Source organism: Trachemys scripta, chromosome 10 (genome assembly GCF_013100865.1).
Source record: "Trachemys scripta elegans isolate TJP31775 chromosome 10, CAS_Tse_1.0, whole genome shotgun sequence".
Taxonomy (NCBI): Eukaryota; Metazoa; Chordata; order Testudines; family Emydidae; genus Trachemys; species Trachemys scripta.
Window position 1 is genome coordinate 64,080,063 of NC_048307.1, and position 21,578 is coordinate 64,101,640.

At 42.9% G+C, this 21,578-nt stretch overlaps 1 protein-coding gene and 1 long non-coding RNA gene across 5 annotated transcripts in view; one reads left to right on the forward strand and one right to left on the reverse strand.

Annotated features, from left to right (window-relative positions):
* DMXL2 (Dmx like 2) overlaps nucleotides 1–13,584 on the reverse strand; it is a 121,627-nt gene extending 108,043 nt beyond the window's left edge. For 2 of the 3 annotated variants that reach the window (XM_034783309.1, XM_034783310.1), the window contains exon 1: nucleotides 13,369–13,455. In XM_034783309.1, the coding sequence (XP_034639200.1) occupies nucleotides 13,369–13,455 (87 nt within the window). Of the gene's footprint in view, nucleotides 1–13,368 lie in introns of all 3 variants that reach the window. The other variant, XM_034783311.1, reaches the window with a different exon arrangement.
* LOC117883700 overlaps nucleotides 13,542–21,578 on the forward strand; it is a 95,942-nt gene continuing 87,905 nt past the window's right edge. For both annotated transcript variants that reach the window (XR_004647373.1, XR_004647374.1), the window contains exon 1: nucleotides 13,542–13,660. This is a non-coding gene — a long non-coding RNA (uncharacterized LOC117883700). The remainder of the gene's footprint in view (nucleotides 13,661–21,578) is intronic.

The window sequence follows — 21,578 nt, forward strand, 5'->3', positions numbered from 1 at the left end:
GACCTAAGACCTGGAGGAGGTGCACTCAAAAAGAGACTTAAGAGGGGTCACTGGTGTAGCTAACACTGACTATGACAGGAAGTTTTGCCACTAACTTCCATGAAGCCAAGATTTGACCCAGTGTCTGTAAAAGGCCCTCTGCTACCAAAATATAAGGACATATATTCCCAATTGTCTCTATTCCAAACAAAGAATACTCCTGCCTCCCTCCTTCTTTCCCCTCAAGTTGCCAGATAGTGAATCTGTAACTTGTTATATCAATGGATGCCCAATGGCACATTAGATATCCAAGAACGTTACCTAATACATTTGAAGAGCACAGATATGGTATTGAGTAGGTTTTGCTAGCCTAAACACAAAGCTAGATTCTTAATTAGCTAAGAAATTTGGACCGTTTAAAATTGTATGAATTATTCAGAATTTCATGAGTGAAGTTACAGGAAACTTAGAAACAAGGTGTGCATACATTTTTGTGCATGCAACTTCTCCCCTGCTTTGTAAGTATATCTGTTGCAACTGTGTACACAAACTAGAGATGTGGTTACATACATGGCGCTAAATACCCATAGTACACAAAAATGTCCAATTTGCATCTGTAGCAATAATTAGATACGCAAGGTAGGCATACAATTGCATACACAAAGTAGATTTTCAAAACTTTACAAAGTAATTGTTGCAGGTAAGCCTTTTCCCTTTAAAGGGTGCAGCCTGTGACTAATTAGTCACCACCTCATCAGGCCCAATGAGGGATAGCTGGTCTCTCTAAAGGCCAGCAGCAAAGTTCAATAGAGAGGAAAAGCTAGTAGTGAGCTTGCAAAGGCTCTGGCAGGACCCAGAAAAGGCTGGAGAGAAGAAACCACAGGGAGAGAAAAGGCTCCTGTAGGAGTCCATGAAGGACAGGATGGAGAAGGAATTGCAGGAGATGGTGAAGGCTCCTGCAAGGGTTCCATGGAAGAAAGGTAAGAACAAAGATGAAAGACTGATTGAGAGTCCTGGATAACACAGTAGCAAGCCCAGATGGGCAAAAGGCTTTCTGTTTGTTTTGAGAGCTTATAAAGCCATAAAAAGTCCAAGGTGTGGGGAGAATGTTCTATGTCCCATAACTCTGATGGAAAAAATAAAAGCAAAGTTGGGAAGAGTGGGAGCTAGACCATACCTTGGTTGGGAAAGAACAGACCAGTGGCCAGGAGAGGTTGCTTGGGAGGTGGTGACCCCATGACAACAACCTTCCAAATGTAAACTTACAGTGTTGTGTTCCTGAGTCAATAGCACACAACTCGTATGCTTCTAGTGCAATTCTAGCAAAGCTATAGGGAGCAGAAAGTAGTGACACTGGAGCTATTCATTGAGAGGATATCACAAAAAGAGGCTGGACAGGGCTAGATGACCAGACATAGGCAGAAGGATGGAGAAAAAAACAGTAGAACACCTCCTGTTAGGAGGCTTATGTGTAGGAAGAATAAAAGAAGCATCTCTTCTTCTAGTGCTTTTTCCAATACAGTTTTGATCTTTTCAAGTACATGGTAGAAGCCTCATTACTTGGAAGTGTTGGTACATTACTGGACAACAAAAATATTGAAAGAGGCTTGTCCATGCTCAGTTAGAATTCATTCCAATGGTCAACCTTTACATTAAATTATGTCTTTGGAGAATTTGTCTTATTTGAGTCTGTAAAACTGGCATTGAAGGGTTGCCAGGCAGTACTCCCAATGCCCTTCATCTCAAATCTGCCATTTACATGTACAAAGATGTTTGTTTTTTCTAATTACCAGCCCTGCTAATTTAACCTGGGATCTGAAAGTCAAGCTGTGTTCTGATGTATCCCTAACAGCAACCCTAACCAAGTGGAGAGTATTATACAAATGTGTTCCTGTGCATTTTGAGGTAAAGATTTCTCAATTTTAACTTAATTATGCTTATTGTATCTCTAATGACATTTATACATTTTGTTAAGATTTTCTGGCTCTTGTATCTCACACTCCCATCATGCTACGGGCTCTGTAATTCTAACCAAAGTAAATACCTCCTTTTTTTAAAATGCCTTCCCTTCTAACTATTCCCTGTGCCAACAAGCTAATACTTTTGGGCTAGATGTATTGTATTTCACCATGCTTTGACAAAGTAGGGAGAAAGGGGAAGATAAGCAAAAACAATATTTGAACAGAACTGTCAAGTTGAAGACATCTTACTGAGTTACTTATCTTCTTATTCTAACCCGTTTTCTCCCCGCCCCCTCTTTGGCAACAGTCCTACAACGACTGCATGGATGGACACCTGCAGAGGGCCCTTGGTTTGTAAATGATCCTGTTGAAGTTGGGCTTTAAAGTGCAGGACCAGGGCCTTACACTGTAAATTCTTTGGGGGCAGGTACTGTGTTTTTCTTGGTTTGGATGAGGTGCATTTTTAGTTTTGAAAAATACTTTTTTTTTTTTTTTTAAAAGCACAGGTAAACTTAATACCAATTGTTATTAAAATGCCAGTATCATGCAAATCTGCCTTTGTTTTTAAAGCAATCTTCCCTTCTTAGCAGGTGTTCCCTGCAAAATTAAAAAAAAAAAAACTTTTAATCAAATAAGGGCTACATACTTTTATTGACTTCAAGACACATTTCCACATTCCAAACATCTGAGCACAAGTATCTGTGACTTTTGTGCTACATTCAATATGCTGATTGTTAGAAATGCCTGAAATATGGCCTAGTTATACTTAAAACAAATCTAATAAAAACCCATCAATCAAGATTTTAATTCTGGCCTTTTGCTCCTTGAGTTAGATTACTGCAGAAGCAACTCACTCTACTCTGCAGAAGAGGAAATGTTCTGTAATATTTAACAGTACCCTCTCCATCTTATTTAGGAGTGCAGTTGACTGTCTCTCCTTTGAGTCAGTCATGTTTAAGCCTCCTTGGCTAAGAGAATGGTAACAGCAACACAGGAGCTTGAATACAGTGGTACATGGTTGTTGGGAATAGGATAAAAATACACTAGGATGTCATCAGGGACAGAGAGGGGAAATCTATAAAGGATACAAAAATGAAAAACAAATACTGGGGAAAACAAGGTGCTCAGATCCACAATGATGAGAGCACTGAAGAAACCTCAATAAACAGCATTGTCAGAAGGACAAAAGGAAACATCAGTTTTATTTCTAGTCATAGTGATATATTCCAAAGAAAACAAAATGGAGTAGCAACTGTCAGAAAAGCAAGGATGACTTGCAAGATCCAGGGCCGGCTCCAGGCACCAGCACTCCAAGCAGGTGCTTGGGGCGACAATCTGCAAGGGGCGGCAGTCCGTGTGTTTTTGCCGCCCCAAGCAGTGCGCTGAATTGCCACCGCGGACGGCGGGCGCAGTCTGTGTGCTGTTAGGGCAGCACGCGCGTTTCCGTGGCGGTGGCAATTCGGTGGCAACTTTTATGTTCAGCTGCCCGCGGCGGCAATTCGGCGGCTTCTGTCTTCCGACTGAAGTCAGAAGCTGCCGCTGAATTGCCACCACCGCGGAAACATGCATGCCGCTCTAACGGCACACGGACTGCCCCCGCTGTCCACGGCGGCAATTCGGCACGCTGCTTGGGGCGGCAAAAACAGTAGAGCTGGCCCTGACAAGATCCTCAAGCTGCTAACAAGCTGCCGTTTGCCAATGTCCTTGCTGAGGGCCAAGACCTGAGTCTACTGAAGTGAATGATGACAGAGCTGTAATTGAGTTCAATGGCAACAAACTTGAGCCAATAGGATTTCTGACCCTGTAGCGAGTTGGTTACCCTGCTCCTGCCCTGAAGAGCTTAAAACACCCCTGGGGGAAGGTTGTGGCTGGGAGCTGCTAAGCTGGACCACGCCCCAATCAGGCCTCAGCTGGCCCTATATATAGAGGCTGGGAGCCAGGAGCTCGACAGTCTCTCTCTGCGTTCAGAGAGAGAAGGGCCTGGCTGCAGGGAGCTTAACTAAGTGCCTAGAGAGGAGCAGGGCTGGGGAAAGGCCAAGGGAGCCAGGGAGCTCTGGCCTAGGAAAGCTCCAGGCTGCAGGCCTATTAGGTACTGGGTTGCAGGGGGCAGCCCATGGGTAGGCAGAGGTCTGAACCCCTTTGCCTATGATGAGTGGCTTATACTGCAGTCTGCCCCAGTGAATGAGGGCTAGATGGAGACTGGGCAGTAGCCAAGACTGAGGCAAAGTGGGGATAGTGGGTGGGGGTTCCCCTGGAAGGGGGAGACTCAGAACTGTGGGGTTACTGCCAGGGGCAGCACCCCAGGTAAAAGGGCACCAGGGTCCAGGGAGGGACACGGGGGCCAGAGGACACCGACCTGCAGAGGGCACTCCAGGACACTGGAAGAGCTAATTCCTGGAAGTCACCAGGTGGAGGCGCCGCAGGGGTGAGTCCGCACTGCTACAGACCCAAACTGTAAGAGTTAATAGATTAACTGTTTTTAATTAATTACCTCCCTTCTGAGATATTAGGAAGGGAATAGGGTATGTGTGTTCATTCATAAACAGCCTCCTCTCAGCTGCCTTACTGTTAGGTTCTGCAATTTAAATATCCAGAGTTGATAAACTGCTAATCTTTCAGAAGTGTCCTCATCTCGTAGTTTTTATTATGAAAGATTATCCTCTCTAGACAATATAGCTACCCAGAAAACAAATTCTGTTTTACAAAAATTTTCTAGGTTTTTGAAATCTGTTTTCATTCTGTGGAGGAATGAAAATTAGACCTTTTGAAATTTCTTGGGAAGAAATATGAGCTAGAGAGACACCCACCCCAGAACAGCCAGCAGCCCAGTGGTGAGGGCACTCATCTGAGCTGTGGGATACCGAGGTTCAAGTGACTGCACCAAATAAGGCCAAGCAGGGACTTGAACCTGAATTTTTCACATCCTAGGAGTGTTTCCTAACTACCTGCCTATAGTGGCAGTCTCCCTCTTGCTCTGGTCCAATGAATATTTATCTATACAAAGTGAAACAGCCCCAACAGGAGAGTGACTATAGTCTGAATCAGCCAGAGTGCCCATCTCTCTCTCTCATATTTTTGTATCAGAAATTCCATTCTGAACTTGACAAAAGCTGTATTAAAACTTATGTTTCTGAAAAGTTTAAATTTCAGTGAATTGCTATTTTTGACATGATGTTTGGGCTCATTTCTTATATTTGGTGTTGGTCTAGAAGCGAGGGTTTCTGGAAAGTTAAAATAAAAGTCACCATGGCCTGATGAAATACATCCTAGAATACTCAAGGAGCTGACTGAGGAGATATCTCAGCCATTGGCGATTATCTTCGTAAAGTCATGGAAGATGAGAGATTCCAGAGGAATGGAAAAAGTGCAAATATAGTGCCATTTTATAAAAGGGAAATAAGGACAACCTGGGGAATTACAGACCAATTAGCTTAACTTCAGCACCTGGAAAGATAATGGAGCAAATAATTAAGCAATCAATTTGCAAACATCTAGAAGATAATAAGGTGATGAAAAATCCATGCTGACTGTTACTTAAGAACAAATCATGTAAAACCAACCTAATAGCTTTCTTTGACCGGATAACAAGCCTTACGGACAGAGGAGAAGCAGTAGATGTTGTATATCTTGACTTTAGTAAGGCTTCTGATACGGTCTCACATGACCTTCTCATAAACAAACTAGGGAAATACAACGCAGATGGAATTACTATAAGGTGGGTGCATAACTGGTTGGAAAACTGTTCCCAGAGAGTAATTATCAGTAGTTCACTGATCAGTCAAGCTGAAAGGGCATATCGAGTAGGCTCCTGCAGGGATCTGTTCTGGGTCTGGTTCTGTTCAATATCTTCATCAATGACTTGCATCATGGCATAGAGAGTATACTTATAAAGTTTGTGGACGATACCAAGCTGGGAGAGGTTGCAAATGCTTTAGAGGACAGGATTAAAATTCAAAATGATCTGGAGAAATGGTCTGAAGTAAATAGAATAAAAAGTCAATAAGGACAAACGCACTGTACTCCACTTAAGAAGGAACAAATCAGTTACACACCTACAAAATGGGAAATGACTGCCTAGGAAAAAGTACCGTGGAAAGGGATCGGGGGCTCCTAGGTAAGGCTAAATTTTTTTCACGGAGGTAGCGCAAGTCACAGAATCCGTGACTTCAGACCCAGTGGCCAGGAGCAGTGGGTTCCCCCAGAGCTCTGGGCGAGCTCCCGCAGCTGCCCACCCACTGCAACCAGTGCGGGGAGCCCAAAGCCGAGCTTCCCATTTTCTCACGGATATTTTTAGTAAAAGTCACTGACAGGCTTCCAGGAATTTTTCTTTATTGCCCATGACCTGTCTGATTTTACTAAAAATATCTCTGACAAAATCTTAGCCTTAGTCATAGTGGATCACAAGCTAAATATCAGTCAACAGTGTAACACTCTTCCAAAAAAAGCAAACATCATTCTGGGATGTATTAGCAGGAGTGCTGTAAACAAGACACGAGAAGTAATTCTTCCACTCTACTCCATGCTGATTAGGCCTCAGCTGGAGTATTGTGTCCAGTTCTGGGCACCACATGTCAGGAAAGATGGGGACAAACTGGAGAAAGTCCAGAGAAGAGCAACAAAAATGATTAAAGGTCTAGAAAACATGACCTAATGAGGGAAGATTGAAAAAACTGGGTTTGTTTAGTTTGGAGAAGAGAAGACTGGGGGAGGGAGAGAAGGGGGACAGACATACGTTTTCAAGTACATAAAAGGTTGTTACAAGGAGGAGGGAAGTAAATTGTTCTCTTTAACCTCTGAGGATAGGACAAGGAACAATAGGTGTAATTTGCTGCAAGGGTGGTTTAGGTTGGACATCAGGAAAAATTTCCTAATGGGTAGGGTAGTTCAGCACTGGAATAAATTGCCTAGGGAGGTTGTGGAATCTCCGTGATTGTCTAACCTGCTCTTAAAAATCTCTAAACACCTGTTGGATAATACCAGGTCTAGATAATACTTAGTCTTGCCATGAGTGCAGGCGACTGGACTAGATGACTTCTGGAGGTCCCTTCCAGTCCTACGATTCTATTTTAATAATTTCTATTCATAAAGTACTCCATCACCCTGCCTGCTTTGGTGGGCAGAAGGGCCACATTAATATACAACCATCAACCTCTGACAAATCGAGTTAGACAGCAGCCAGAAGATGTAATCTACTTGCCAACAATGCCTGAAGCTTGTGCAAAGTTGAGGGTACAAACTAATGGGACACATTCCCAATATTTTGAGGCCTGGGTTACACTTAAGAGCTTTGCTGGCATAGCTATGTTGGATTAGGAATGGGGGGGGGGGAGAACATGACTCTAATCAACAACCTATGCCAGTAAAAGCCCTCATGAAGATGCAGTTATACTGGCAAAAAATCCATGTTTGGGAAACTGATATAAGCTATACAAGTAAAAGGTCTCTTTTGCTGGTACAAGCTGCATCTCCACTTGGAGGATTTGCTGGTATAGCTATACACACAAAGAATTAGCGGGTAAACAGGCCTCATACATATAGAAAAGTTTGAGGAATAAGAGACATATTTCAGAATTCACAACCTGAGATGAATAGAAGAGTTCACACAAATATGAGAGCCCCTTTTTTCATGGGAAGCATAGATGGGGGAAGCCTCTTGTAGCAGGACCACCGCAATTCTACTGTGCAAGGGGTGAAGCAGGATTTCAGCAGCCTATGCAAGGAAGCCACTACCCCAGTACCCGTTGAGCTCAGCTGCACTGGGACTCTCTGAACACCACTATACAACAGGTATTTGGGGAGAGGGCCAGGGGTTCCACTAGCCAACTCCCCTCCTATGTGGAAGGATCACAAGCAGAGTAAAGCCCACTCCTATCTTCATGAGTGGAGTAGGAGTACCAAGCATGAAATAGTTGGGGTTGGACAAGGGGCAGGAGGGGAGACATTATTTCTCGTAACCCAGGACTAATTCTCAGTTCAAAATTTGCACTGTATGTTATCTGTATGCTATGGTGGGGGGACAAGTTGTGGGCCACCAGGCTGTTTCCACCTCTCTTCTGTTTCAGACTGTCTGCAGACATATTTTAAATACAGCTTGTTCAAACATTTTCAACCAAATAATTCTATCAAAAATATAGCTCAGCTGAAATCAGCATTGTGAAAATAGTTTGATTTTCATAAAAAATGAGTTTTTCATTCTCTGAACGCAGCAAAATGGCTAAACGCTGCTTAGGCTTTTAAAAAAAAATTGCCTTTGGGCAGAGGCCAGCTTGTAGTCAAAAGTTCAGAACTAAACTTGTCTTTGGGACTTTCGTTTAGCTTGTGTGTGCATATTATGGTATTGTCTTACCAAATGTTACATAAGGCTAGATTGGTACACTACCATGAGTAAGGGGCAGCACAGAATCAAATTGCTTCAGCAGCAAAGCAATGACTGAACTAATGTTTGGACAGGGCCCAAGTCAACAAAAAAAGGTGCTGCTTTAAACAGCATTAGCTAAATCATTTGAGCAAACGTAGTTTGAAACATCTTATGCAGACAGTTCAACACCTTCTAAAATCACGTTAGTTGCCCATGTTATAACCTTGGGGGAGCCTAGGCTGCAATAGCCAAGTAACATGAGCGAAGTCACCTTCTGAGAGGCCCACCACAAAATCTATCCCCCCAATTCTATCCTCAGCTATGCAGAAGATACACTGTCCACCCCTAGGGGAATTATGCACAAAAAAATAAAAATTCTGCACACATTTTAAAATTCTGCATATTTTATTTCTCAAAATAACAATATTATCATGCCAATTTCAATTATTTTGATAATTTCAAAATACCTGTTAGCAAATATGTCTGTAACAACACAGACAACAAAAAAGATCCAGGAAATGTTTTTTGACGAATAGATTACTTACTAGGTATATTAATACAGAACTTGATGCATCTTTGTTGACAGTTATCTTCTGTTTCGGTGAAATTAAACATTTCATTTAAACAAAGTCATTATACAAAAGTATGTTATACTAAAGTATTGTAATGACCTGGCTTAAGAGGGCACTAGCGTCCTTAAGAACTGTTTTGTGTCTCTCTGCCAGGTCTTGTCCAAGTTCAATCTTCTATGTGTATTGTAAGGTTTTTGGGTCACGCCACTGTAGCAGAAGGGGGTTTGGTGAGTTAGTGGTAGTTTAGTTGTAGGATAGAGGGTGGTTAGCATGGGGAAGGGAAGCCCAGGGTAGAGTTGTATGTATGTGTTTGTGTGGGTTGGGTTGTGTACATGGTTCACCAGCCAACACGCCTTCTCTGGAAGTCATATGAATGTGCCCATGTAAGGCATGGGTGGGGGTGCTGGAGAAGGGCTGCAGCGATAGGTGAAAGCGGAGGGGGGGCGGGTTCAGGCTGACGGGGAATATAAGAGAGAGTGCAGTGCCACTACGGGCAGACACGCACAGAGTGGAATTCAGGGTGAAGAGTGCTCATGTATGCGCAGACATTACGTGTATACCTAACTTTTACATTTGAAACATGTAAAACCAGAAAAAGGAGGCATTTTGGTGAAAATCACAAATTGTGTGGAAAAAATAAAATTCTGCGGGGAACATTAATTCTGCACAAATACTGCATTGCACAGTGGCACAGAATTCTAGCAGCAGTAACTGTCCAACCTCTCCTGTTACCCATCTGTAAAATGTGGGGAATGATACTTCCCTACCTCCTGATGAAGGAGCTGTGAGGTACATAGAATTATTAGAACCAGTCAGCAGAGGAGCTAAAATGGGAACTCATGGGCCATGTCTATGCTACAAAATTATGTTGACCTAATTTACGTCGTCATACAGTCACCACAGTTATTTAATCAGTTGTGTGTGTACACTTGGCTCCTTGCATCGGCGGTGCACATCCTCACCAGGAACGCTTGTCAATTGTATTGTCAGTGGGGGGCATTGTGGAACAGCTCTTGAAAGCCAGTAACAGTCAATATAAACAATGTGGTGTCCAAGGTCAACACAGTGTCAGTAAATTACATTCAGTGAGACTCTACACCACTCAAGGAGGTGGCGTTATTAAAGTGGCGTAGAGAGGTACTTATGGCGGTGGGAGCCAAATTTAAGTGAAGGCACTTTCACAGATAGCTCGATGTAAGATGCCTTGTGTCGACCTAACCGTGTAATGTAGATCAGGCCATGGTCTCCAACTGTCTCTCAGGCCACATCTATACTATGGGCACTAAACAGCAGAGCTATGGTGCAGTTGCTGTGCCACTGTAATCTCAAAGTGTAGATGCAGACTACTGTGACAGAAGGGGTTTTCCCACTGCTATAGGAAGTCCACCTCTGAGCAATTGTAGGTAGGTCAACAAAAGCATTCTTCCATCAATCTAACTGCATCAACCAACAGTTAGGTTGGCAAAGCGATGGTGCTCTGGGGCGCAGTGGCTATGTCAACTTAAATTTTAAGTGTAGAGTAGGCTTCAGCCCAGTACTTGGAGTCTTTCTCTGGGATACTGATCAAGTTGCTATCTGGAGCTCCAGTTAAGCGAGTCTAAGGAGAATGTATGGTATAGATAATTGCTGGGGGAAGGGATTATGCTTTATTCAGATTAGAACATTTGGAGATTTTAGTAGCCGTCCTCTAACAAGCTCTGAGTATGATCAAATGGCATTTTCCCAGTATATAATTAATCCAAATATGGCTACAGGACTCTACCAATGGGAAATTTCAAATTTCTGCAGTACATCTTGGCAGCACTAGGGCTCTTCAAAGAAACCGCTGTAAAAACAAATTAATACCACCACTAAAACTACCTATTTTCCCTAACCTCATTCTGAGAAAGAGCTGCACAATTTTTGCTCAAACAAACAAAAAAAATTCAGATGAAGGCAGAAAACAAAGATGGAATCTTTCAGCCTGAACTACTATAGTTTCACAACGCCTTCGGCAACTGAAGACAGGAGCTGGCTTACAATGGAAAGTGGTAAGCAAACTTAACTATAAGCATCACTATCAGCTAGGCCTATAATTAGGGCCCTACCAAATTCAAGATCCATTTTGGTCAATTTCATGGCCGGGGGGGGGGGGGGGGGTTAAAATTAGTCAATTTCATATTTTCAGATATTTACATCTGAAATTTCATGGTGGAGTAACCTAAAAGGCAGTCGGTGGGAGGGTCGCAAGGCTATTATTGGGAGGTTGTGGGATGCCACCCTTATTTCTGTCCTGCTGCTGGCAGGGATGCTGACTTTAGATATGGGCAGCCAGAGAGGAAGGCTGCTGGCTGGGCTCCCAGCTCTAAAGCCAGCACCACTGCCCGCAGCAACGCAGAAGTGAAGGTCACAGGGTCTGAGGGTGGAGTGGTTTACATATATCTGTTTTTCCAGGCAGTCTCCTATCCTAGTGGTGGACTGACAGCTGGAGCTGCAGCATCTCCGTGCGGGGAGGTGACAGCTGGAGCCGCCGAGCTTCCGGCAGCCAGAGAAGATGCCAGAGATGGGTCTGGCCTGCTACAGGTGCGGCCCCTGCAGGGGAAAAGAAAGTATCGTCCCGCCCCATCCCCAGCCGGGAGTAGCAGCTGGAGCCCTGCGCAGGATAGGAGCCCCTGACTGCATGCCAGATTTCATGGGGGAGATCAGATTTCACGGTCTGTGTTGCGTTTTTCACGGCTGTGAATTTGGTAGGACCCTACCTATAATAATACAGCACTATAGGTGTGCATGGTGCTTAACAAAAGAAAACATTAACATGTCTGCCACAGGAGATTTACAATCTGCGTTAGGCATTAAGGCCCTGATCCTGGAATGAGTTCTGCAGAGGAAGACGTTTGCGCTTGCACAAAGCTTATTGCAGGCTCAGGGCTTAAAACAACAAGAAATAATAAAGAATGGGAAGCAGAGAGTTACAACAGAGCAAGATCATGAGATATGTTTTCTCTTACATATATCACTTGCTAGTTCCTTTTTAATTTAATTTAACATAATAAAGTTGCAGACAATAGCCAGAGGAGAGGCTGGGGTGCTTTACATGTAATTCTACAATTAAAGTGAACCACATAATGATTTTGCATTTTTCTAAAACATGACTTTGGTATTCTTGGAAAATTGACATAATAACCTAGTATTGCTTAATCTGCAAAAGGATATCCTTCGTTGTGAGTGCTGTAAAACTAAAAGGTATTAACAAAAACAAATTTATATTACAAAGACAGCATATTATGAACTGACTCTCCAGGCCATTATAATGGAAAGAATACTACAATATATGATTTTATATGACTGTCAAAAGTATCAGCAGCCATACAATGCCCTTAGATGTCAGTAGCCCTGCATAGCAGCACAACAGGGAAACTGCTCAGTCTTAGTTCCCTTTATATCTTGTAGCTTTTTAACCATCTGTTATTAAAAACAGAGTTATGATAAGACCAAGCAGGGTTTGAAATGTCCTACTAGTCTGCCCACAGTTTTTTTAGAATGAAAATGGTGCTTTATATCACTTAACCAAGAACTAGTTCAGGCCTGGAATGATGGCTGGTAAAGGTTATCACAAAACCTAGTAAGACAATTCCTCCTCAAATAGTAAAATACTGATTAAATTAAACAATGCAGAAGCTGATCCCTCATTGAAATCCGATAGTCATGTCATAATCCAAATCAGTGACAATTATGTTTACATTAAAAGGGGGAAAGAGAGGCCCATGGATGGTAAATAAATCAACTCCAAATATAAATTACTAGGCTCTACCAAACTGTTTTGAAGGTGTCTTATTCATTTTCACTTATATTACGGGAAGCTTTTGTAAAGGAATTAATATTTAATTTCTCAACACCTCATAGTAACAGAAGACCAATTGTTCACCAACAGCAGATGGGGTATTTAAGAAGATTGTTCCAACTGAATCTTTCTTTTCATTGCAAATAGCCATACTATTAACTATTTTATTCTGTGAACACAAGAAAATCAGGGACATGTAGTTGATTGGTCTCCCTCCCTCTTTCTTCTTCACAATGTCAGGTGGGCCTTCAACACCAGCTAGAGGTGACAAGTGCATCCTCAAATCCCAGCCCCCATCTGCTGCTGTGTTCTGGGAGTGTAAAACAGCAGATCCCTCCCTTTCCCCAGTGGGAGCTAGGGGATCGCTGCACGGGAAACAGACCCCAAAGGACTGAATGGACGGGTTATTTCCTCCCCAGTCGTTTTCTGTACTGGAGCATCTCAATATGAAATTCGCAGCCTACCATGAGAGCATAACTACCCACCACCATGCACCTAGTCATCACCCCTCATCCCATCCCACTGCCCAGCGATAATTACCCCCATCCTTCATTACTCCCACCCCACTATCCCAGCTAATTACTCCATCCCACTGCCCAGCGATAATTACCCACCACCCTTAATTACCCCCAACCCAAGCCCCTCCCACCACCCCACCCGGCCCCGCACCGCCCTCACCGTGAAGGGGATGTCCCCGACGCTGCCCACCGAGTAGCAGTTGTCGCCGGGGTTGACGGCGCCGGTGAGCACCTGGTGCAGATGCATGGCGGGGCCAGCCGGCCGGGCTCCCCGCTCTCTGGGGCCGGCAGTGCGGCGCGGCGCGGCGCAACGGCTGCCAGCACCGAGCAGGACCCGGATGGCTCCGCGTTCCCTCCCTCCCGCCGCCCCGAACGGGAAGTCACCGGCTCGCGCGAGCACAGCTCGTGCCCGAGAGAGTAGCCGAGGGTGATAGATGGGGCGCGCGAACCAGGTGAGCTGGCGCGCGCGCAGTGCACTCGCCGGTGGCCGTGGGCGCACAGGGCCGCGGCGCGCGTGCGCGCTGGGTGCGGACTGGGGAGGGGGAAGCAGCAGAGTGCGTGGGACCGCACCCCAGGGGTGTGTGCGCGGCACTGCGCGCGGCGTGTGCACTGGGCCCTCTGCTGGGCGTGTGCCGGGGATCTCCCCTCTTCACCGGGGCGCGGACTGGGATCCGCACGCACCAGCCCCCAGGGGATGGAGCTGAAGCTCTGCTAGCTCCCAGGGCAGATAGAGCGGCTCTCACCAGATACCGAATCAGGGACCCTAAACTAGGGCTTCAAAGCGCAGTGGCAGAGTTAGGGAGCAACATCTGTGCAACCACTGGCTGAGAGGAGAAATTGAATGAGATACAGTCTGAGCTCCCCACCCCCACCCCAGTGTTCAAAATAGTAGGAAGTGGTGGTAGAATTTTTTTTTTCTGCAAAATATCAGAAGTGCTGAGAGTCCATTAAAAGGGAAAACTGCATGAACCTGGAAGAAAAGTGAGACAATCCGCTGCTGAATTATTAAAAAAAGGGCGTTTTAACAAAGGGGCATGAGCTAAAACCTCAAACGCACTGTGATGCCCTGTATTGGGCAGATCTTTGATCTGAGGTGCTTGTGGTCTCTTGTTTATTTGCACTACTGTAAGTCTTATACAGCTTGTGATGCCACTAAAATATATTGTGCATAGTGCCTTGGGGAATTTGTTTCCACCAGCTTCCCCCACAAGTGTATGCAGTCCTCTGGAAACTAAGCACCTGGGACGTGAGCTCCTGCACTGTCCCTTGGAACCTGTGCATTGGTACTTGTTTGTGCTAAACCCCTGGGGTGGGAATACCTACAGAGTGCATGGGAAAACTGAGCATCAGTTTCAGACTTCCAATACTTATGTGCAGTATGCATTTAATCCTTGAGCAGTTTAATTGTAACTAGCTATTATTGACCTCAAGAATGGGGCCAGTATAGTAGAAAAGGTTATCATTGCTTTCTGGTCTAGCTATAGCAGGGGATAGAGGGCTCCATGATTCACTTTTAAGTGCTCAAACTGTATAGCTCTATTAACTGGAACTAGGGAGGAAAGTGGTGTTTTGGGGTGGCATTTTTTCGAGTATCAGAGGGGAAATCAGTTTATATTAAACAAGGAAGAATTGTTTTGCATTAATTTCAGCGAGGTATAGGAGACAAGAAGTCCACTGATACCTTAGGCTCTTGTAGGTATGTTTCTATTCAGTGTATTTGTAATGACAAAGAGGATGGGCTTGTTTACAAAAGACTTTGCAGAGTAAAGTAGTCAATGTTGAAACACCCTTAAGAATGTGAAGAATCCTGCGTCTTAGAAGAAGAAAAATAACCACCGAAGATCTATAAACTGTTTAGGGGAATAACCATTGCATAATCCCCCAAGATTTAAGAAAACACTGCAAGGTTGTCTTTACACTGAACAAAAATAGATCTGCACTACACTGCCAGTACAACTCCACCGTTGATGGCAACAGTGGGACCTGTAGTTGTAGTCAGGGCTCAGGCATTTTTTGCACTATGTTACTGTCCAATCCTGAGATGCTTATAAAATTCCTATTTAAGTAAATGTGTGTTTTCCTGAGTATGGACTTCAGGATTGCACCCTTGCACTTTGTTGCTTCCTCTAAAAAGATTTTATTTGCCCTAATTGAACATATAACCTTAATCATGTTAATATACAGATAAATCAAGCTCATGTTTCCAGTGACGTACTAGCAAAGCAAATTCAGATTGAAAAACATTGTCATTAATCACTCTTGGCACTTCAAGTGCTCAGGACCCAAGTCTACTGCTAGTGAAGTCAAGGGACGTTTTGTCAGATTTCAAAGGAAACTGGATCGTGCCCTTATCTATGCTGGATAAATTTGGTGTGATAACTACTCTTTGGCTCTCCTAGCATGCTATCCAAATGTAAAATTGCTATCAGTGGTGCACAGATGATTCTATCACTGTTGTATTGCATTTCCTCTGATCAAGGCTCTCTCCCACTGTATAGATGCCATTATCATTGATGCACTTTATTTTATTTTAGGTAAGTGCTAAAATAAATTAGATATTTGGGGCCAGATTCTGAGGCAGTGTTACCTGGTGTTTCTAAGTGGAAGTCAATGGAACTATGTCATCTGACACCAGCTGAGGATATGATCTTTGAATGGATAATTACCACATTTAGCTATGGCATTAAGTGGAATTGTATGTAAACCGTGTAACCTAAAGAAAACACTAGAAATTCAGTAAAGCCAGACGTTGCGGCTTTTGATGGAAAACATTCTTCAATTTAAGAGAGCACCTCCAGAGTTAGTCATACCATCCTATACAGTTGGATGCAATTAGTGAGAATTTTGGTTTGGAGCCCAGTCTTCTATTTATTATGCTAAGGCTGCCAGTAATTCTTTCTCACAAGCCAAATGTGAGATAGACATCAGGGTAGTAGGCTAGATGGACCTTTGGTCTGACCCACTATGGCCATTGTTTTGTAACTTTTGCTTTATCTTCTCTCAAAATGTTTTATTGGCCAACTTGGTGAGAAACACTCTTCAGAATGTTTGATCTTTTTGAAGTTTTCACACATCCTTTTTTAGATGACATTTTGTTGAAAGGCACTTGAAAAAAAGCATTCTGGTTCCTGACCCTCCCTCACCTTTCTAAAGAAGCTTCTATTATCTCAAAAGTCAAGGTAAAATAAGCCTTACTCCAGAATCCCTTTGAATCTTTGCGTTCCTGAGAGCTTTACTCTGTAATTTCTGTCGTATACAAGATTTTGATAGATGATTCAAAACTACCCTCCACCAAGTTGGATAATGATAAGGCTGAAATAATCCACAAAATATGTCCTGCCAGATTGGATTGTCTTGGAGAAAGCACTAGTTAGCTTTTCAAAGAGACAAAACCACTAGTCTTTCAGCAACTTTAAGGCATTTCTTTTCTGGAATCCTGATTTGAGGCTGTTTGTTCAGGTCAGTCCTTTTTAGACTTGGTAAACTAGGTGATACCAATCACAGATGGGAGTATAGTGCTATTTTCAACTAGGTTACCTTGCAGTAAAATGAAAGTGCACGTAGCTGTGGAAGACTACAGATGTGATCAGTTTCTTCTGCAAACAAGAAATCTTTTGCAAGTATCTAGGGACTGAAACATTCAGATCCTGACTGAAAACCAGTCTTTCTGCTAGTATTCTGCCACTAGCCTAAACTCTGAGCAGTGTCCTTTGCCACTCCACTGCTGGCAATTTATATATAGTAACTCAAGTGATTGTTTTGCACTTTTAGAGTTACAATAAAACACCTAAATAATGCATACTTGCATCTTTCCAAAGATCTTTATTCTTCCCAACTTGATCAGTTTCTCCCCACTCTCTAATCAGCTCTAGTATAGTCTACTCATTGTGTAACAGATTCTCTGCCCTGTGCCATTCCCATGAGTGGTACAAAGTGGGTGAAAACTGCCGGTAAGATCCCTGCAGGGGCGTCATATCCTTCGGCACGGTGTCAACTGTCCATAGGGTGACCAGACAGCAAGTGTGAAAAATCGGGACGGGGTGGGGGGGTAATAGGTGCCTATATAAGACAAAGCCCCAAATATCGGGACTGTCCTTATAAAATCAAGACATCTGGTTACCCTAACTGTCCACCTTGCAGCTCCTGGAGTTGGAGGGGAGGGGCTGGAGTCAGTGGCATAGCCAGGGTTGCAGTCGAGGAGGAGCAGCGGCGAAAAAAGGCGCTGGTCCTTCGGTGGCATTTCGGCGGCCCTGCACGTGTGCCAAAATGCCGCCGAAAGATGGAGCAGCGCATGCGCAGGGCCGCCCCGCTTCCCCATCCAGAGCGCTGTCCGGGGCACCGAGACCCCCGGCAATGCTCTCAGGGCCGGACTCCCGGCCGGAGCGCTGGGAGCCAGCCGGCCCGCAGCCCTGTTCCGCCGGCCGGAGCGCCGGGAGCACCACTTTTGGGAAATGTGGGGTCAGGGGAAGCAGCCGCTTCCCCTGAACCCCGCTAGCTATGCTACTGGCTGGAGTATGATGCACTCTGGCAGTCTCCAGCTGACAAATGTCCCCCAGTTAGTTCAAGTTAGAGCAGCCCCTGAGTTTATCATCTTAATGTTCCTGGGAATAATGGGTATTGCTGTCCACTCCTAAACAAAAATCTTTGAGACTCCATTAATCTGCTTCTTTATTAAGAAAGAGTGAGATACTTGGACTTGTGTATTCTGTGTTTATAAATAGTTTTTTAAACCTAATATTCTAAGAATATCTATGCTTAATACTTCTGGAAATCTGGAAGGGGTTGATTCTGGTCAATCTCTGTAAGTGTCCTTCTGTTGTGCCTGTTTGTGTTTTGCAGGATTTATTTTTAATCTTGTAGAATCCTGGCCTAATTATCAGTTGGAAGAAAAAAGAACCATAGCTGAGAGTTAAAATCCTATTCAGGAAGAAACCAAAATATACTTCAGCGTCTTCAGCACTGCATTGAGTTTTACCATACTTCAAAGGCTTATGTAAGGGCTAGGGTGACTCTGTACTGTAACTGTGAACTATACAAGAAATATAGTGAATGTGTCTCTCTGGAATGTTTAGATTCTTTAGTATGTCTAATGATTGTTGACTGCTCTGTATCTGCAACTGTAAATAAAATGTTCTCTTCGCCTCACCCCATCCCACCCTTCTGTCACAGTTTAAATGCTTTTGAGTGTTACATGCCTGTCCTTCACTAAACAGTCAGGTTCCAGTCTTGCAGTCTGGATTAAGACTATTTTAACTGAAATAAATAAGATTTCTTGCATGAGTAAATATTAATCACCCGAGTAGCAGCAAGATTTAGCCTAACCTCTGCTCCTATTGAAGTCATGCCCATATTTAAAGGAAAACTGTTTGTCAGTTGATTTTGATAGGAATAGAGGGCGATGTTGAGTGCCTTTGAAAATCCTTCCCTTAGTGAATAAATGACCAATTATTATTCCTCTGCTTTCCAATAGTAGTTTCCAAGAGTGTATATTGTTACAATTCCCAATCAAACTCCTCTTTTTTGAGTTACTTGTCCAGTGTTGCTTATCTTTTATCAGGATGTCAGAGGATAGCATCTATTTCTTCTCTAGAAGTGAGAGAAGACTATTGGCACTTTTGCTGCTATTATCGATTATTAGTGACCTTTCCTCTCGAACTCCACTTAATCCCCAAAATGTTTATTTTTTAAAATGTAGAACTTACTTTGTTAACCATGAAAGTATTCTGTCCCATCATGCATTCAAATGACAGCTGCATTCACTGTCCTAATCTACAGTACATCACTAGTCTTGAGCTTCTGGGAAGTATCCCTTAAACAGAAGCTTTCACAAAGAGAGCAATCATCATTATAGTAAGAAGACAGTTAAGCAGTGTCAGGTATTTCCATAACCTGTTTAGAAAAAATCTACAAAATATGGACACATTCTTTAGCAAATATGTATTTAATTAACTGAGGTATTATACTACAGTTTTCCTTTCCATATAAAAATAGAATATATCTATGTTCTAAAATGTGTAGATCTTATTTTAAAGAGGTAAATGACACACTGCTTAGAATTCTTCAGATTTGTTGTGGTTCACAACTCTTCCAAGATATTGTCATGTTTTAAATTATTCACAGGTGTTCTGGGCCAAATTCATTACTGCCGTTACCCAACTGACTTCAATGAAGATACACCAGAAATGATCTTAGTCCTTTATCTCTAAAGGTGCAGGGAATGAGACAAAAATTGACTTCAGTGATATTCTGCTAATTAATTATTATTTGCATTGCGGTAGCACCCAGGAGCCCATTGTGCAAGTCTGTACAAACACAGAACAAAAGATGGCCATCAAAACAACCTTTTAAGGTTATTTTATAATTGCCAGTGTTCTCTGTTCACCAAGGAAGACCCAGTCCCTGATCTTAGGAGGATACACACACCTGCCGGGACAGTTATTTCTTTCACCTTCCTGAAAACTTTGCTGTTCAGGTTATTTCCTACCTTTCGAGTTTTTTCTCAATATTCTGTACTGTGTATTGGGTGAAATACTTCTGATCACTTGAAACAAATGTAGTATAATGTAAACAGCCTTAGATGTTTGTTTCCTCATTTCAAAACAAGAAAGCTAATTTGAATTTGAAAAAATATGTTGGGTTTTGATGTCATGCTCACCTCTTAGAGGCAGATACTTATGAACAACAACATGTTTTTATTAAATAAGCTAGGGGGGGTGGGAATATTGGCAAACATGAGATCTGTGTTTAAAAACAAAGGAATCTGGCTGGGTGTTCATCCTTATCTCATCCTCTTTTATAACATAGTTAAACATCACTGAAGGATGGTGTGGGTGCTTAGATCTTTAGCACTAACTGGTCTTTCTCCTCTCTAAAAGGATTTAAGGCACTTAATCCAAAGAATGTTTGCATAATGTGCTTTAATTACTATTTCATTTACAAAAGTGTTTTCCCTTCTGTTATGTGCAGTGAAGGAGGGCCCTGTAGGTTGCCACCAGTGCTACTTGTTTTCTCCACACATCAACCTCACCATAGAACTTGAGGCTTTCATTTTCCTGGGCAGAAGATATTCCTTCATTCTCATAAGTACACCTGGAGCATCTAACTACTAGGCCACCCCATAACTGAGTGTTTTCAAGGAATGACATCACTAATTAGAATGCAGTGATGTAACCATGTCAGTCCCAAGATATTAGAGAGACAGGGTGGGTAAAGTAATATCTTCGGCTGGACCAACTTCTGTTGGTGAGAGAGACAGAAGTTGGTCCAGCCAAAGATATTACCTCACCCATTTTGTCTCCCTCATATCACTAACATTTAGTGATTCCCCAGCTGTAACTATATCTGGGTGGTAAGAGAGCAAGGCCAAAGTAAACCTAATTCTGGAGTCTTAGTGTTATGCAGCAAGACCTTGGACCTTGATAGGACTAGTTAATTTTTAATACTATGCTACTGCCTGGGTTGATTCTGTGTTCTTTCTCTGGATTGAATGCTTGTGTTGCACGTAAGTGTAGTGAAACTGAAAGAATGTGCACTTTTAAATACACATATTAAGAGAGCCTATGTGCAATAGGAAGAGCCACTGTTTTAATACCAATGTTCATTTTATTTCCCCTGTGTCTAACCACAAATGGAAGAATCCTACTTTGTACTTGTTGGGAGCACTGTTCATCTGTGGATCTCATCTTATCCAACTTTGTCAAGCACTTTGAACCTGGAAATACATGCATGTGATGGTGTGAATGTATAAGTGAAGGGATTCGGAGTAAAATTGCTTTCATGTTTTTCTTGAATGACTAGTCTAAATTATGACTTAATGGAATTTGTATGCAAATAGTAATTCACTGACAAATGAATCTCTCCATATAATTTAATTTTATATTGGACTCCGTGTCTTGGAGACATTAGACGTACAGGGGGAAATGTTTCAAGAATAGAGCCTAAAAAGATCTTTTAAAAAGAAATACTGAATGTATGTTTTTTAAAAGGGTAAAATGAAACCGTCTCATCATGCTGTAGTAAGGATTTAAATTCTACATCTCCGAAAGGCAGGCATCTGCTGTCCTTAGATAAAGAAAGCTGTTACAAAGGTTTATTTATAGCTTAGGCTTATGTCCAAGAACTAAAGGAGACCGGAAGGCTCCTCCCTGTCATCAACTTATTATGACAGCGTTTTCAGGCCTAGGCTAGATATTCAGTCCTGATAGCCCTATTCTAAGCGTAACTGTAGTAACACTGTAGTGATGGTTGAGGAAGCAGTTGCGTCACAAGCCCTGATTTTCAGAGACTTATAACATGCCAGTATTCTGGGCTAATATTTCAGCTGAGAACAAACCCTACAAAGGTGAAATTGATTAATAAACTTGGTTTTGC